The sequence below is a fragment of the Aotus nancymaae genome, unplaced genomic scaffold (assembly GCF_030222135.1).
Source record: "Aotus nancymaae isolate 86718 unplaced genomic scaffold, 86718_ANA_hifiasm-v0.15.2.pri h1tg000036l, whole genome shotgun sequence".
NCBI lineage: Eukaryota > Metazoa > Chordata > Mammalia > Primates > Aotidae > Aotus > Aotus nancymaae.
This window is the reverse complement of record NW_026988450.1, coordinates 31,353,699-31,371,455: the sequence shown is the minus strand read 5'-3', so window position 1 is coordinate 31,371,455 and position 17,757 is coordinate 31,353,699. Positions and strand designations below refer to the sequence as shown.

General features: G+C 39.5%; 1 protein-coding gene across 1 annotated transcript in view; it reads right to left on the bottom strand.

Moving 5' to 3' along the window:
- CHMP4C (charged multivesicular body protein 4C) overlaps positions 1-17,232 on the bottom strand; it is a 35,550-nt gene extending 18,318 nt beyond the window's left edge. The window contains exon 1 of the mRNA XM_012474836.2: positions 16,903-17,232. Coding sequence (XP_012330259.1) covers positions 16,903-17,092 — 190 coding nt within the window. The 5' untranslated portion in view covers positions 17,093-17,232. The remainder of the gene's footprint in view (positions 1-16,902) is intronic.
- Between the last annotated feature and the right edge of the window lie 525 nt (positions 17,233-17,757).

The window sequence follows — 17,757 nt, the reverse complement described above, 5'->3', positions numbered from 1 at the left end:
AAAAAAGTTCAACATTACTAATCATTAGAGAAATATAAATTAAAATCACAATGAGATACCATCTCACACTAGTCAGAGTGGCTATGGTTAAAAAGTCAAAAAATAAGAGATGTTGACAAGATTGTGGAGTAAACAGAATGCTTATATGGAGCTGGTAGGAATGTAAATCAGTTCAGCCCCTGTGGAAAGCAGTTTGGAGGTTTCTCAAAGAACTTAAAACAGAACTACCATTCAACCCAGCACTCCCATTACTAGGGATATACCCAAAGGAATATAAATTGTTCTACTAAAAGGACACATGTACCCACCCTTATGTTCATCACAGCACTATTCACAATAGCAAAGACAGGGAATCAACATAGATGCCCATCAACCATGAATTGGATAAATAAAATGTGGTAGGTATACATCACAGAATACTATGCAGCCATTAAAAATGAAATTATAGGCTTTGCAACAACATGGATATAGCTGACGGCCATTGTCCTAAGTGAATTAATGCAGGGACAGAAAACCAAATACCGCACATTCTCACTTACAAGTGGAAGCCATACCCATGGACACAATGATGGGAACAATAAACACCAGAGCTTAATTGAGAGGGGAGGGTGGAAGGAAGTTAAGGGTCAAACAACTACCTATTGGTTACTATGCTCACTACCTGGGTGACAAAATCATTTGTACACCAAACCCCAACAATGTAGATTACCCACGTAACAAACCTGCACATGTACCTATTAACCTAAAATAAAAGTTGAAAAACAGAGGTTTACCACATTAATAATCAGAGCTGTGTGAGGATTTTCTTCACCACACAGGTATAATGACCAGCTAATCTGTGGATCCATATCTGCTGGTGCATTTATCACACTATAGTAGAATTATTTGTAAAATCTATTCTACCTCACCTCTCCTTATATATAAGATATGTTCTATTTTTTCTCCAAGGGCTTATAAGCCCTTGGAGAAAAGATAGAACATGTTATTTACCTGTTTCTCCAGCACCTTGTCCAGTTCCTGGTACCTGACCAACAAAATACATAACAAAAACTAACATTTATGGAGCATTTTCCATATGTTAAATTGGTGATAAGTGCTTTATGTGCATTATGTGATATATGTCATTTAATTCTCACAAGAATCCCAAGAGTAGATATTTGCCACTTTACAGAAATCAAATGAATATATATTAAGTGAACAAATTTGATAACTTTGCACATCAGATAAAAACAGCATGATATAATGAGTGTGGCCTCTCAACACCAGAGTGCAAATTCCTCTACTATGTCTTCACAGATGTGTGTTCTCGGGCAAGTCACATCCCTTCCTTGAGCTTTAGTTTGCTGTACTGGAAATGGGGATTATATCAGGCTGGGTGATTAGAAGAATTAGTAATGATTTATGGAAAACACCTTATACAGTCCCTGTAAATGGTAGGGATGTAGCAACTAAATAAATAATAGCAATTTATATAACATTCTTAATTACTGGGCTTGCATATCTTATTTCTCAGACTACTGTATAACAAAGTACCCATTTGCTTTATCATAACTCATCATAATCGAAACATAATATTGCAAAACATTTCTCCATTTCAATAGGTACAGCAAACAATATTATTCATTAGAGTATCCTAAGAAGCTAAACTCCACATCTACATAGCTAAACTCCACCCAACATAGCCGGCAGTGGAATGTTCAGAGTGCATGTCCTCCCTGACTCATCAGGCTGGTTCAGTGACTATACATATTTGAAACAAGACTGGTACCCATTGATCCTAAACATTCTTTTTTTTTTTTTTTTGAGCAATGTTTTTAAGTTCTCCATTTAAAAATATGTCATATTTCTTAGTAAATATTAATTTTAGATTACTTTCTGAAAATCTAGAAAAGCAATGTGGTATAAAGGATGGAGTTCTGGAGCTTGAGACCTATGTTTCAATTCTACCTAAACCACTTAATACCTGTGTGTAATAACTGTGATGCATGACCTGAACTCATCTTAAGTGACATTCTCTCATCTGAATGACAAGAACAATAATACCTGGAAGACAGTAATAGAACATCATGTTGTAGAGTGGTTTACCTTCAAATCTGGGCTCCCTCATTCACATATAAGGCTATGTGACTTTACCTAAGTTGCTTACTGAACAATGGAGATGTAACTCATTTGGTTGTTGAGAATTAAATGAAATAGCATTTATAAATTTAGTGCAGTGGCACATAGTGAGTAATTATGAAATATTAGGGATCCTCATCATCATCACTTCCTTTGTAGATTGTCAGAACCACATGGTGGGACTCTCATGGTAGGACACTGAACCTTACAATTGCTAGCCATTAGTAATAATTTCTGATTTGGACATAATTTTAAACATCTATGTTAACATATGGTTTCCGCTTTTCAAAATATTGGGGAAAAATCTGAAAATTCACCAACGCTTGGGATCTTAACTTACACCGTAATTCCCATGCCACACACTACATATTGGCCCAACCAGAGACCCAAACTCAGAAGGAGCCAGGGAGGTAATGAAATTAAGTGTAGCAGCAAGAAGTTCAGAGAAAAGACCTTCTTCATTTTTTCTCCTGTGAGAAAGAAAGAAAAAGAGAGAAATGTTTCTCTTCTATAAAAATAAAAACTAGTGCAGTGGTGGCAACGTAGAGCAACAAACACTGGCCTCAGTATAAGGGAGTCAAGAGGAAGAACTGGAGACGCCAGTGACCTGGGAGCATAAACCTGATCTAAGGGAAGCAGCACTGCTGGGATTCGGTGCCAAGCTGCCTTGCAGACCTGTAGTCCCAGCCTACCACATGTTCAGAAGAAGCAAGAAATCTCGATTTACATGCAAAATTCCCCAATTTTTACATGCTACTTTACATTTTTCTAAAAACCCTGTGTGAATGAAACCAGTAACTTCTGTATGGCTGGTCCTAGGATACCTGACATTTACTATGATTTCTACCTGGCAAGTTAAGCTTCTCCCAAACATAAAGACAGAAGGCTTTTGTTTCAAATAGCCAAGTATGTGAGTCTCTTGGTGAGCTGTCTTTCATAAACTGATGATGCCACTGATACATCATGAGTTGGACAGGCCTTAGCCTTGTTCCCTAACAAATAATCTGGGAAAGAAGCAGCCGTATTTTTTCAAAGGCATGCACAAAAATGCTGCAAATCGAGCATTGTTCCTGATTTGGCAAAGAAGGACATTTTTCAGGGCCGTGAAATTTAACCTGTGTAGAAGATGCAATTCAATCTTCCAAACTCCTGCATGTGCTTTTAAGCAGCTGGTGATACCCGGACAATATTCTCTCTAAGACAAAGGGATCTTACTGTATTCCTTTGTGGTAGAGAAACAGCCAGGGGTTTTGTCTCCTTACATAACAGTGATGTTCCTTCAGCAGTGGAGTTGCAGAACAATGTCCTTTATGTACTATTGCCAACAGTATACGTGAAGAGTCCTTATGACAGCCCACTGGGGACTGGAAATAGAATGCAAGAATTACCCACTTGAACCAATTTAACTAGCCCTGTGCAACTCTACTATGCTGCCAAGGGAGGAAGGCTTTCAGTCATTCATGCCAAATAATTAAAATGGCAGAAAAGAGTTTCAATGTCATTGCTCATATAACGTATAGGGTGTCTTGGTTTTTTGTTTTGTTTTGTTTTTTGTTTTTTTTTTTTGAGATGGAGTCTCATTCTATTGTCCAGGCTGGAGTGCAGAGGCACAATCTTGACTCACTGCAACCTCCGACTCCCAGGTTCACAAGCGATTCTCCTGCCTCGCCTCCCAATGGGATTACAGGTGCATGCCACCATGCCTGGCTATTTTTTGCATTTTAAGTAGAGACAGGGTTTCACCATGTTGGTCAGGCTGGTCTAGAACTCCTGACCTTGTGATCCACCCGCCTTGGCCTCCCAAAGTGCTGGGATTACAGGCATCAGCCACTGCACCCAGCCAGTCATCTCAGTTTTAAAAGTCAACCTGTTCATTCATTTGGGGTACATAAATGTGTGTATTGTTAATCCATTAGTCAGCAAACAGGAAGAACCTTTTAGGAACCATCATATCCAGTAAACACAGACAAACCTGTTTTTGAAATATGAAACTGCATTATAATAGCTCTTCTCTGTCCCAGGAATGATCTCTAGCGAAGGGCTAAAAGATGAGGCTCTGAAGAGTGCCCAGGTATGAGAATGCTTAAGAATATATGTCACACATAATTGCTTATGTCATTGTTTGCTTTTAACTGGGAAGGCTTGTGATCATGTTTTATTTGAGGAACTTTAGTATAAGCCCTGTTCTTGCTCATATACAAATCACCTCATTAATTAAACAATACCTTCTATTTATGGTACATTGTTTTAATTTTCGAAAAGCAGAATCTGAATAAGCATCATCATAGACATTTCCCAAATGGAATAAAAACAAAATATATCTGCTCAGTGTCACAGGTGGGATTGAGAACAACCAGGGAAATATTAGAAAATTTTAACACTCATTTGGCCAGGGGCATCCCACGATGAATTTCACTGAACTTCTTTACTTTTAAAAATTACTCTTTATTCATTCATTTCAGCCACTTAACAAGTATATATTAAAGATCTACGACATCCCTGGCACTGTGTTAGGCACTGGAGGGACAAAGAAATAAGGCTACAATCTCAGAGAGAGACAAAATATGAAATGGGCAATCATCTATTCATCACTCCCCAAGCATTTATTAAGCATCTACTATGCTATAGGCACTGTGCCTAGGGATACTAACATGTGTAAGTTACATTCTTCACCTCAAGTAGTAGAGAAGACATAGAGGAGAATAAGAAGAGATGTACAAGGTACAGTGGGTATGCAGAGTAATTTACAGGCTCTCTCTGGAGGGTAAAGGAAGGCTTCACAGACATCGCTGTAGCAGTAACCTTGTTCAACAGGCCTTGCTCAGTGAGCAGTTCTATTTACATTATCATTTCTTTTCATATATGGAAAGAAATACGGCGACATTTCTTGTATGTAGATGAAGTCCTCAGTGACTGTCTATATGTATACTCAACACCCTGATAAATAAAGAACATGAATGATAAAAAAGGAGGGAACACAATGGGTTCCTTCCATTCCCCAACCCTTTCTCCTACTACAAATCTCATACCAATAAAAAGTTTCTGGCTGAAATATATTAGGAATTAGGGACTATAAACCTCAAATATAGAGTGCATCTTCGTTTTAAAGATTTGCACTCCAGCTTGCCACAGGAGCTGAATCTCATATGTAACCTCCATATTTTTGGAGGTCTCACCAATATTAAATGTCACACGGAGGGTAAATAGCAATCTAGAAGAAGACTAACACACAACAGTGATATATAGGATTATATAATGCTAGAGCAGATGCCTGAGAAAGCAGTAAAAAGGAATGAGATTGAAGAAAGTAAATAAGAGATATTCTAAAGGCATTTGGAAGTACAGTATTGCTATAAGCAAGCTAGTAACTTTGGACTGAATTTTGTGTTTAAAAAAGGTGATTGATTAATATTGTAAGACATAAAAGAGGAGAAAAACAGGTTAAATAATCAGTGCCCTCTCCCTTCTCCAGAGAGACAGCAAACGGGCAAAGGAAATTAAGGTTATTTTCCAACAGAAATGATGCTCCTCATTCTAAAGAGCTGGAGGTTGTTTTTGAAGATGAGGCAATTCTTGCTACCAGGATATCATGCAAGAGAATATGAAAGAAGGTAAATCAGAGAAGGGAAGTTCATGATCTAAAAGCGCTCTCAGCCTTGAGTTGTCAAAAAAGGAAGAAATGCTTTCATAAAAGACTTATTTTAAATACTCACTGAAATTCTCATCTCTTGTAATTAATTGCTTCAGAAGTCAATTACTGGGCAAGAGGAATTAACATATTTGACCAACATACCAATACATTAATTAAAATCTATTTGATATTCTTTGTAAAAGCCCAATTAATTGTTTCATACCAGTCAGAATATATAACTAATTGAATGAATGAGTTTTTAATTTGCTGTTAGTATTATTTATAACCCCACAAATCAATAAACTTTCTGGGCCTGTTATCATCTAGAATTTTTTTTAAGTATAAATATGAAACCAGCAAATTTTAACAAAAAACCTGAGAAATAGCTGATTATGCTTAGTTTTACAAGCTAGATGTATGTACCTACAGGTGTAGCTTATTATATAATATATTATGTATGTATTTAATATGGTTCAACTGTCTACTTGTAAAAAAGTATTCGTTAGTCATATGATGCAGCAGTATTTCATAGTACTGTGCCTGTGGCTTGCAGGTGCTCTACCACTTGAGTTCGAGAACGAGCAAACTATAGTCCTTTAGCCCCTCTCAATTCTCACTGTCTGTGATTCTATGACTATTCCTTTGAGACACTAACGTCAACAAATCTTGGAAAATATATAGCTCCTCAAGTTGACTATTAGTATATGAAATTCTTTAAGAATAGATTTACCTTGAAATTGATGATGAACTTTACTATTCTTTAATGATTGCATATACAAGTAACACCAACAAATCAATATAGTTTCCATAAATAAACATTTTCAAACTGCTCACAAAATGATAAAGCATGGGCTCTTACATATGTGGTCTTTGAAATATGTACAAATTAGTGGACCATGATCACAATTTTTTTTACAGTTAATACAGTAGAAGTTTTGAGTTACAATAATATCTTTGTTCAAACTCCAAGGTTATATTTACTTTCACTTTATATACATCAAATATATGAAAAGAAATGATCATGTAAATAGCACTGCTAAGCTAGCAAGGCCTGTTGAACAACATTACTGCTACGGCAAATAAGACACACCCAGTATGACTATGTAGCATATAACACCATGTGACAGTCAAAAAGATTAAATGTCCAAAGTGTTTATTAAATATTTCATTGCATAATTTTATTCCTCCAAATTTCCATCTAAACTAAATATACACATGTAAATTTTATTTCATTTAAGCTAGGTGGTTGGCATTGAATTTTAATTTTTAAATCAAGAATTAAACTTTTAACGCAAGGCTTTCCATCTTTTAACAGAGAATGACCTACTTTTCCTTGCCTGAAATTTTTAAATTACCATTCTTGTTTGCTTGCTTTTTTGGGACTTGTTTTGTTTTGCAAGTAGTGATTACAGTGTTGGTATTTTAAGTCACTAGATTCCCAGACTGGGGAAGAGATGACGGAGGCTGTGCAGAGCAATAGTAGTGGGAACTTCTAGCTATCCCCCCATCTACTACCTGGAAGTTCCTACAAATTAGAAATATCTGAAAAAAGGGCTTAGCAGTGGTTAAAAGAGCCATTGGTCTAAGTATAATAGTTCTTACTGCTTTAAAGCATGATTTTAGAAACTTTGGACAGAATCCTAAATATTTCCCATAAGCAATTCCCTACTAGCACCAGTTGCTTGAAGTAAAGAATCAACATGTCTAGCACAGGAAAAGTCAATTATTCAGAGAGTGGTATACTATATGTTTTATATTTAATCCAGGCTTTTGTTTGTGTTTTTTAATTTTATTTTTTCTTCTTCTGCAAACTTTTAAACCGTGTATTTATTAGAACTCCTATCAAATGATAATCAAAAAAAGTAGGAGAAACCAAAATTATCAGTATGCATGAAAAGTACAAAACTAGTTAAGTTTACTAAAGGAGATTGAGAATGTGATATTTAAAAATAAATTAACAACATCATCTCTATATTTTAAGTTACGTGATAATTTTGTTCCTTAAAAGTACAAATAGATTCACACATACTTAGGCATAGTACAAAAAATGAATACCAAAATAGTTTATTCTTACCCATTCCAACACTGACCCCCAAATACAAACCTTGTAATTTTTTAACTGAGTATTAGATCCCTTGCCTTATTTATTGCTGGTTAGAGTATCTTGTATTTTTCTGTTACCTTAAAAAATCTCCTGAAAAAAGTAGTCCTAAATACTGAGAAACAAACTAGCCGTACTAATAATAACTGTAGGTAAGCTCATAGTCTTCTGCCATAATTCCTTGAAACTGTGTAATCCTCTGACTTCGGCATAATCATGGTGTTAGTAATACCTTTTCTAACTTATTCTACCTGATTTTGGTTGACTCAATAAACTGCAAAATAGTATAAATGAAGGAAATCATATTATTTACTAATGTAAATATTTCCCCAAATGTGGCACCTTTCTTCCTTGTAATAAGTTAATAATTATAAAATGTTTAAACATTTACAATACTGCTCCAAATTCATGTAAGAAAACTAGAAGTGATGTTATATAACATAAGAAACAGTAGCAATTGCCCTTCTAGAAGTTGCTACAATCCATCAGCAAACTGTGCCACACACAATGAAAGCAAAATTTTAGAATAAAAACACTCCAGTTTCTGAGGATTTAGAAGATGATGATTACTCTAAGCCAATGAGTTCACAGCTATGAAAAATATCAAAATAATTTTATAGGCTTCTTTTCTTTGAGTTACTGGATACTGACTCAAGGAAAAACCATAAACCATTCACTGGCCTCCAAACATTACACACTTCAAAATCACCCAGAAAGCTTTGAGTGCCAAGATCCTGAACCTTATTCCAGATCTCTTGAAACAGAATCTCCTGGTGTGGCATTTTTTAAAAGCTCTCCAGAGAATCTAATGAAGGTGACACACTATCAGTTCACAAGCCATCATTTGTGAGCCCCAGTTGTGTGAACATAGTTCAATTTTAGAAATATAATTCACAAGGAATATTGAGTGCATTGTTGAAGAAAAGAGAAAAAGCTGGAGAAATAAGACGATAAAGACTAGAAATGTGGGTGAGGTGTATTTATAGCCAGATGAACACCTAAATTCATTGAGTGTTGATCTGTCGAACAGTTGATATGCCTTGGCTGCGGGGGTTCCCAAACCCCGGTTTATGGTCCTGTTAGGAACTGGGCTGCAAAGCAGAAGGTGAGCCACAGGCCAGCAAGCATTACCACCTGAGCTCTGCCTCCTGTTACATCAGTAGAGGTATTAGATTCTCACAGGAGTGCGAAGCCTATTGTAAACTGCGCATGCAAGGTATCTAGGTTGTGACTTTCTTACGATAATCCAATACCTGATGATCTGAGGTGGGACAGTTTAATTCCAAAACCATCCCCCCTACCCCCCAACAGCGGTGGGAAGATTGTCTTCCAAGAAACTGGTCCCTGGTGCCAAAAGGGTTGGGGACAGCCGCCTTAGCTGCTGAAACATGGTGGCTATCATGCAAAGGCCATCCTGAAGTGAAGTCTCTAGTGGCATGCCAAGGTTCTGTCCTTGGTTCAGTCTCACTCAATATTTTAACAACAACCTCTACAACAACAATAGAGGCTTCGGATCAAATTTGTGGCTAACTTAACTCAAAGAAATAGCTTGCATATAAGACAATAAAATTGGAATTAAAATCTTAATTCTAAAACAACTGAAAATAAGAGGATGTTTAATAGAAATAAATGTCAAATACTAAATGCAGCTGAACATATTAATTTCCATGGGCATGTGGGGAGTAATTTAGCTGGGAGTTTTAACTCTTTCCACATCCGGTGGGAAAAAAAGCAAGGGAAACGGGTATCTGAAAAATCATATTCAAACTGAAAGTGTATTAACAGAACAAAAGAAATAACAAGCTCAGTCCACTCTGTGCTGGCGAGCACCTTAGTGTGCAAGTACAGTGTTAGTCTGTATTGGACCTTTGCGAGGGCTCAGAGAGGAGAGGGAGATAGCGGGGAAGCTCAAAGTTTTAAAACAACAGCTAAAGTGAATAGGGTTCCCAGGGCTAGTCACAGATATCTTAGGTTTTCCCACTGTGGGGTGAAAGCCCAAGTGGAGCTTCTGGTAAGGGAGGAAAATTGGGGATGAAGGATCATTGAGGAGAGGATCCTGTTTCCATTGATCTAGGGGCAGTTGATTGTGGAGTAAGATCTGGCCTAGGTATTGGTTGTTAATGCCCCAGGAATAAGACTTGCTTTTTTTTCCCCAGGCCCTAGAATACTGAGTAGAAAATAATCAGATAATCAAAGGCAAACAAAGCAATGTATTTTAATGCCCGGTTCTAATTTGAATACTGGGTAAGTCTGAGACCCTTCATGAGTTATAGTGCCATATGAAACATATGAACTTGCCTGAAGAAACCTGGTTTAGGGGGCTATTGAGGATATCTGAGGACTTCTTAGAAGCTCTTTAATTGTTTCTTCAAGAGTAAGCAGGCCAGGTATGGTGGCTCACGCCTGTAATCCCAGCACTTTGGGAAGCCGAGGTGGGTGGATCATGAGTTCAAGAGATCAAGACCATCCTGGCCAACAGGGTGAAACCCTGTCTCTACTAAAAATACAAAAAAAGTTAGCTGGGCATGGTGGCATGCACCTGTAGTCCCAGCTACTGGGGAAGAGGTCTTCTCTTACCTGTAGTCCCACTCTCCTGAGGCAGGAGAATCACTTGAACCCGGAGGCGGAGGTTGCAATGAGCCAAGATCATGCCAGTGCACTATAGCTGGGTGACAGAGCAAGAGTCCATCTCAAACAAACAAACAAAAAGAGTAAGCAGAGGGGAAGTGGATAGATATTTCATCCAATTATTTCAGTGATGATGGAGGAAGGGAGAAACAATACGAATGGATGAGGAAGAAAACAGAATAGAAAGTAATCCCTTCCACTTTAACAGCTCATTTAATAATACTTCATAGATTCTCAAAGCTGGAAGGGATCATTGAGTTACTTGTTCAAAGTCCAGATTTCTGGACCCTATACTTAACCTACTAAATTATAATCTTTAATGAATACTTATGAGTGAAATACACAGAAAGAATTCTGATGTAGGTGATCTGAGTACCACATTTTGAGACACTGTCTTAAGAATGAAGGTTACTAGGCAAGTTATATCTCCCAGGGGAACTTTCATCAAGCTCTTGCAGTCTATGGCTGTGTCATTTTACCTGAGCCATGCTTTTGCTATCACTAGTTTGACTTTCAGCTAGCTGACTCTCTTTACACAGATGTCCTTCTGATCTGCAGTGTCTGAAGACTACAGAATTCATCTCTATGACGACTGTAATAAAAAGCAAAATTAAGAGACTGAGGAAGTTCTTCCCACTGACCTAAGAATGGGATTGTGCACACTCACTCCTTCTCTCCAAGGAAGATCAAGTCCACATCATGATTCTGAAAGCAAATTCTTACCACTATAGCCCAGGCTTCAAAATGAGAGAGCTTATTCAATAGAGGACTCTCTGTCCTGGAGACTCACTTCACCAGACAGATACCTGATGAAGAGGTAGAACAGCTTCCGAACCCAATTTTCACTGGAATCATGTATAATGATGCTGAGTAGGGGTTTTGGCCAAATTTGCTTCCTCTCCATCTCAACCATTAATTTTTATCAGCCCATAAATAACCCCAGACTAGATCCACTCATTTTCACATATTTACGTATTTAGAGTTGCTGCTAAGCCTGGGATAAGGCAAGCAACAGAGCTAAGACTAGGGTGAGGGGGACAAAGAGGCATGTAGGGGACAAAGTATAAAGAGGCACTCACTCTCAGGGTCACACAATTGTGTCCTAGGGATCTCACCCGCCTCACCCCTGACCTGCCCCTATTGAGAAAACCTCAGCATGGTGAGGGGTCACTGAGAAGGGTGAAAAACGCAGGGCCGAGAAACAGACTTGAGGAATTGATTGCTGTCATCAAATATGTGAAAGGGCTTCATAGGACAGATGAAGTAGATTTATTTGATGGTATTCCAGAAGACAAAATTTGGCCAAAACTGGGCCAAGTACAGCTTTTTAAAATGTAATTTGTTTATACCAAGAGCTAATGTTTATAAAGCATTGCACCAAATACTTCACCCAATAATGCCATTCATCCCCACAACTCCGAAGATCTATGTCCTCATTGCAATTATGCAGATAAGAAAACAGAATTAGACAAGCGAAAGCTCTGGTCTAGGGTCACAGAGCTATTAAGTGGCCAGGCAGGGATGGAAATCAAACCTAGGACTTTATTTGGCTGTCTGCTTTGAAGCCCAGGCTCTTAACTATAACACCAAGATGCTTTCTACTAAATGTGCAAAAAAATTGATTGAGATGTTTAAGCAAAAAAAAAAAAAAAAAAAATAGGTGGAATAGTGACCTGTAAGGTGTATGTTGCCAGATCAGTGTGGTAGGAGAAGTCTGCAGTGTTCTGAGATGTTGATACTCTTTAGCTGCCAAGGCCGGAAGCACTGGGATAGGAACAGACCTTATTTTTCACGTCATTAACATTCCTATGGATTTAGGCTCCCCGTCACCCACAGGTCAGAATCAGGTGGGGGCACTTTAAAAAAAAAATGATGTCTGATCCTCAACTCCAGCCAATTATATCAGAATAAATGGGGTTGGGCCCCATGCATCCAGGTGACTTTAAGACACAGGGCTCAGATGAAGTAGAACCAAAAATTAAATGATGTATAAAAAGCTTGCTTTTCAACAAAGTAGATTACTACCTATAAAGCAAGAGTTATAGCATAGTAATCTAAATAAACTGCATTCAAGAGTTTCTGGCCTCTTAAAGTTTTCAACCAAATTATAAAGCAAGCTCCAGCTGTTACTCTTTTGGATCAATAGAGCCTTGGATAGCAGCTGTTGCAAAATCAATTTGGTCATGTGTATTCAGTTTCTATTTGGTACATTACGATGGTAATAAATTTGAAGGGAGGAGAATTAGCTACTCCTGGACTACCTTGCTATGAGTTGTAATGAAAGCAAATTTCAGACTAAATTCTGCATATACATTATTAAACAAACATACACTGGCAAGCATATAAAAGTAATTTGCCAACCTGTCCCATGAGCTCTATGAAGTCCCAACTCTAGGTACTTTCAGGTGCTCCAATTCACCCTGCATTGAAAGGCTCACTGAGGAAGACAGCAAACATTCCCTGCTGTGCCCTGTCAGAGGTGCACTCCATCAGAAACCCACATAAACTAAAGACTAGACACTGCACTGATCTGAGATCTAGTTTCAGGCACCATTCTAGTGTTAATATACACCTAGTAGATTCACCTCCTGTTGATACATGGGAGGGTAGGGGGAGGGTATTGGAAGTATCTCTAAACCGTTTTAGCAATCCACATATTTAGAATACCTATAATTTCACCAGTGAGGCCATGCTCAGTGGCTCTTCCCAGCACTTTGGGAGGCTGAGGCAGGAGAATTGCTTGAGCCCAGGAGTTTGAGACCAGCCTGGGCAACATACGGAGTCCTCACCTATACAAAAATAAATAAATAAATTTAAATTTAAGTAACTGGGTGTGGTAGTGTCTGCCTATGGTGCTAGCTACTCAAGAAGCTGAGGTAGACGGATCAGTTGGGCCCAGGTAGTCAAGGCTGCAATGGGCCCTGATCATACCACTGCAATCCAGCCTGAGTGACAAAGCGAGACTCTGCCACAAAAAAAAATTCACCATTTCTTACATACATTGATTGATTGATTGATTGAGATGTAGTCTTACTGTCACTCAGGCTGGAATGCAATGGCACGATCTCTGCTCACTGCAACCTCCACCTCCCAGGTTCAAGCTATTCTTCTGCCTCATCCTCCCAAGTAACTGGAATTACAGGCATGCGCCACCACATCTGGCTAATTTTGTACTAAAAGTACAAAATTAGTACAAGGTTTCACCAAGTTGGTAAGGCCAGTCTCGAACTCCTGACCTCAAGTGATCTGCCCACCTCGGCCCCCCAGGATGCTGGGATTATGGGCGTGAGCCACCATGCTCTGCCCCATTTTTAACATTTATTGTGCTAATTAAAAGTTATTCATTTTACCAGCAAAACTCATTTTGAAATTTGGAATGCTGTCAAAGCTTCTGTTGTTATAGAGAAATTGATCTTTGAGGAATCTGAAGTGACTTAGGACTATGGTCTTTTCTGATATAATGCTAGCTTGCTGTTCAGAGAGTATGTTAGCTGACCAACCATCTCTAATAATAAAACTTCAACTGCACATAAATTATACCACTCTGATTATCATATAAATTACAGACCATTTAGTATTAAGTATATCAGGTTTTATTTTACTATTTTCTATCACTTGGTGGCTAATAGAAGACAGTAACTGTCTTTATGAAGTTATGAAGTACATGAAGTTATCTGGTTTATCTGGAAGGTGCTGATACTGAGCGTGTTACCAAGGCATGGGCCTAAGATTGAATTCTTTCCATAGCTTAGATTACAGATGACCTCATGCTAACCAGCCTCTTCTTACTCCCAGAGCCATTCTAGAAGCTCTGGGAGTTTCTAGAAACTAACACCAGTGAAGCTTCTGAGGACAGAGTTAATGACTTTTCTATTAAAAACTAGGGCTGGGCACAGTGGCTCACACCTGTAATCCCAGCACTTTGGGAGGCCAAGGCAAAAGAATCACTTGAGGTCCAGAGTTCAAGAACAGCTTGGCCAACATGGTGAAACCCCGTCTCTACTAAAAGTACAAAAACTAGTCAGGCATAGTGGTGCACACCTGTAATCCCAGCTACTCGGGAAGCTGAGGCAGAAGAATCACTTGAACACAGGAGGTGGAGGCTGCAGAAACCCGAGATGGTGCCACTGTACTCCAGCCTGAAGGACAGAATGAGACCCTGTCTCAAAAAAAAAGGTATTCACCCTTCATACTTGCATCTATAATGTCCTTGATTTAAGGAAGTTAGATTGGTAGTCTTAATTAGCATTGTCTTTAAATTTTTTGTCTTTATTCATAAAGTCAAATTGAGATCCATTTTTGGTACATTGCCAATTGAAGAATATTTCTGAAAAAAAATCGGTATAACCCACATTATTTTGCACTCTGTCTTTGAAAGTATATCTACATTTTTACCACTTCCTAGAAGCAAATGGTCAATTTTTCAGATTTTTAAAATCAGTATCAGCCGGGTGCAGTGGCTCACATCTGTAATCCCGGCACTTTGGGAGGCCGAGGTAAAACCCACATTATTTTGCACTCTGTCTTTGAAAGTATATCAAGTATATCTACATTTTTACCACTTCCTAGAAGCAAATTGTCAATTTTTCAGATTTTTAAAATTAGTATCAGCCGGGTGCGGTGGCTCACACCTGTAATCCCGGCACTTTGGGAGGCCGAGGTACGCAGATCACCTGAGGTCGGGAGTTCGAGACCACCCTGACGGGATCTGCCAACCCTGTCTCTACTAAAAATACAAAATTAGCCAGGTGTGGTGGCCATGCCTATAATCCCAGCTACTCGGGAGGCTGAAGCAGGAGAATCACTTGAACCCGGGAGGCGGAGGTTGCAGTGAACCGAGATATTGTCATTACACTCCAGCCTGGGCAACAAGCGCAAAAAAACTCTGTCTCAAAAAAAAAAAAAAGAAACCCATAATATTTCCTGAGCAACCATGGTAGATAAAGCTATATACAGATCCAAATAGATGGCAAAGGGAAGAAAACCCTTGACAGACACTAAGCAAAGGTCAGAGTGTGTATCAAACTGAAGAGGAAGGGCCAAGCAACAAAATGACCAACAACATTTTTAGCAAGCCATAATGACATGGTCTTTCTTTAGAAATTGCCATTGAATAACTTCCCAGAATATTTTCAGACACAAAGTGAAAGCAGAAATCAGCATTTACCTCTAAAACAGGCCATAATATGGACAAAAGTTATATGCAATAAAACAGGATTTTTATTGTTGGTAATAAGCGGACCATAAATGCAACTGGCATACCCTTATGGGGAGAGGCAGAGTTCTCAAGGTCAACTCCTAGAGACATCATTCCTTTCCTGCATTAAACAATGGCAGCATCTTGTAGAGTGAGTCAAACCTTCCCAAGGCTTCATTGTGACTAAAGAAGCCCAAGGGAGGATGCAAATGTTTGAGTCTGGTGGTAAGCAGAGTCCTATATTGCCAATTCCATTTCTGGATCTGCCATTAACCTGGTATTACAAGAGCAAATCACTTCAGCTTCTCACTGGGTTTTTATATGTGCCACGACTGCTGTTTAGAGGATTCCGATAGGAGATTATACTGAAGGAACCAATTAACTCTGGCAAAGAGCAAGGTGTTCAAGGTACAACAGGAACACCAAGAATCATTATTGACTCAAAGTCCCATTGTTTGTGCCAAAGTCAGTGACAGGAAATTTAATATTTAATTCCTCTACTTTTTTTTTTTTAAGTCCTCAACAGCAGAATATCCAGCTAAAGTTTTCGACAGCTGAGGAGCAAGGTAAACCACAACGTACTAGAATAGAATATGCTTTGCTGAAGATTTAGGTGCAAGTTAAAATCTGTAATTTAATATACAAACATACAGCAGAAAACTTGGTGGTTAGTGTTGGAGTCAGCAGGGCTGGCCTAGAAAGAGCTGAACCAGGAGCAATATTTACAGGGGTGCAAAAAAGCTCAGTAATCAAGACAAATCATATTTTAATGCAATATTTTTTAAATTCAGAATATCAAAAAATCCACAATGAACAAAGCATCACATTTTTTAAAAAAGAATTTTAAACGAAGTGCTGTACAGAACAATGTAAGAGCTAAAGGCAAATGAAAAAAATCAATAATACCAATCCTGTCTTTATTTAAAATTTCGATATTTTGTTCATCATTTCTTTTTTTGGCATTAGCTCTGAGTCCTTTAAGTATGGCATTAAAGTATTGTTCGTCTTGATTACTGAGATTTTTAGTGCCCCTTTACATTTTGCCATCAGGGCCAGCGTCCAGCTCAGCTGATCCTAGTCACGACCCTAAAAGTCAGTACCAGTTCCTAGAAAAGGCTGCAGGAGCAAACCTGGCCACCTGGGGACCTCAGTGCTGTGGGCCGATTGTCCCCAAGGGAAGGGCTAGAGGCAGGCGGGCTCCCACCTGCGGGCCAGACCCCAGCCTACCTCGCTTATTCTGCGTGCCGTGCTTCTTGGCCAGGGCGATTTCTCTCTGGATTCGATTTTCCAGGTACTCTTGTTTCTTGCCCAGCATCTCCTCAGTCTCCCGAAGTCGGGCCAGGGCCTCCTGGGGACTGGGAGCGGCTCGGCTCTTAGAAGAGCCTCCCCCTTTAAAGAATTTGCCCAACTTGCTCATGGCTGTGGAGCTGGAGAGCTAGCGATCCCGGGGGCCTGTCGGGAGCTCCCCAGGGCCGCGCCGGGGGCACAGGTGAGCAAGGCAGTTCTCTCAGGGACCCAGACCGGAAAGGCGGCGCTCCCGGGAATCAACAAGTCGCCGTGGACAGGTGACACACACTCCAGGGCATTTCCTGGCCGCCAGCACGGCCCCGCCCCGCGGCACAAGGGCCGGGCGGGGAGGGCACTGCTGGGAGGGAGGTCGGCTGGCCGGCGCCACCCGGCCCCCTGGGAGTTGAGCGAGCGCAGAGCAGAGAAAAGTTGGAGAGACAGGCAAAGATTAAGGGAAGTTGCCTTTTATCCACACTAGGGACGCTCTCAGGAATGAAGAACTAGTTTGTGAATGTCTCAAAGAAAAGCAAACCGATGTCCAGAGGTCTGGGGCAGACCTGAAAGTGTAAATGCGCAAGGCTGGACATGCAAAGCGTGTCTTTTGTGTGTGCATGAGCATAGTGTTCCTGTATTCAGGCCTCTTTTCTTGTGAATAAGAATATTCAGCTCTTTTCCTCTAGGTGTATGTCGTGTAGGTATAAGCGTGTGAACACAAAGGCTTCCAGGATATTTGCCTGCCACTATGATGCAGGTGTGTGGGCAAGCTAGGCGCAGCTGCTCCTACTGGGCTTGTTT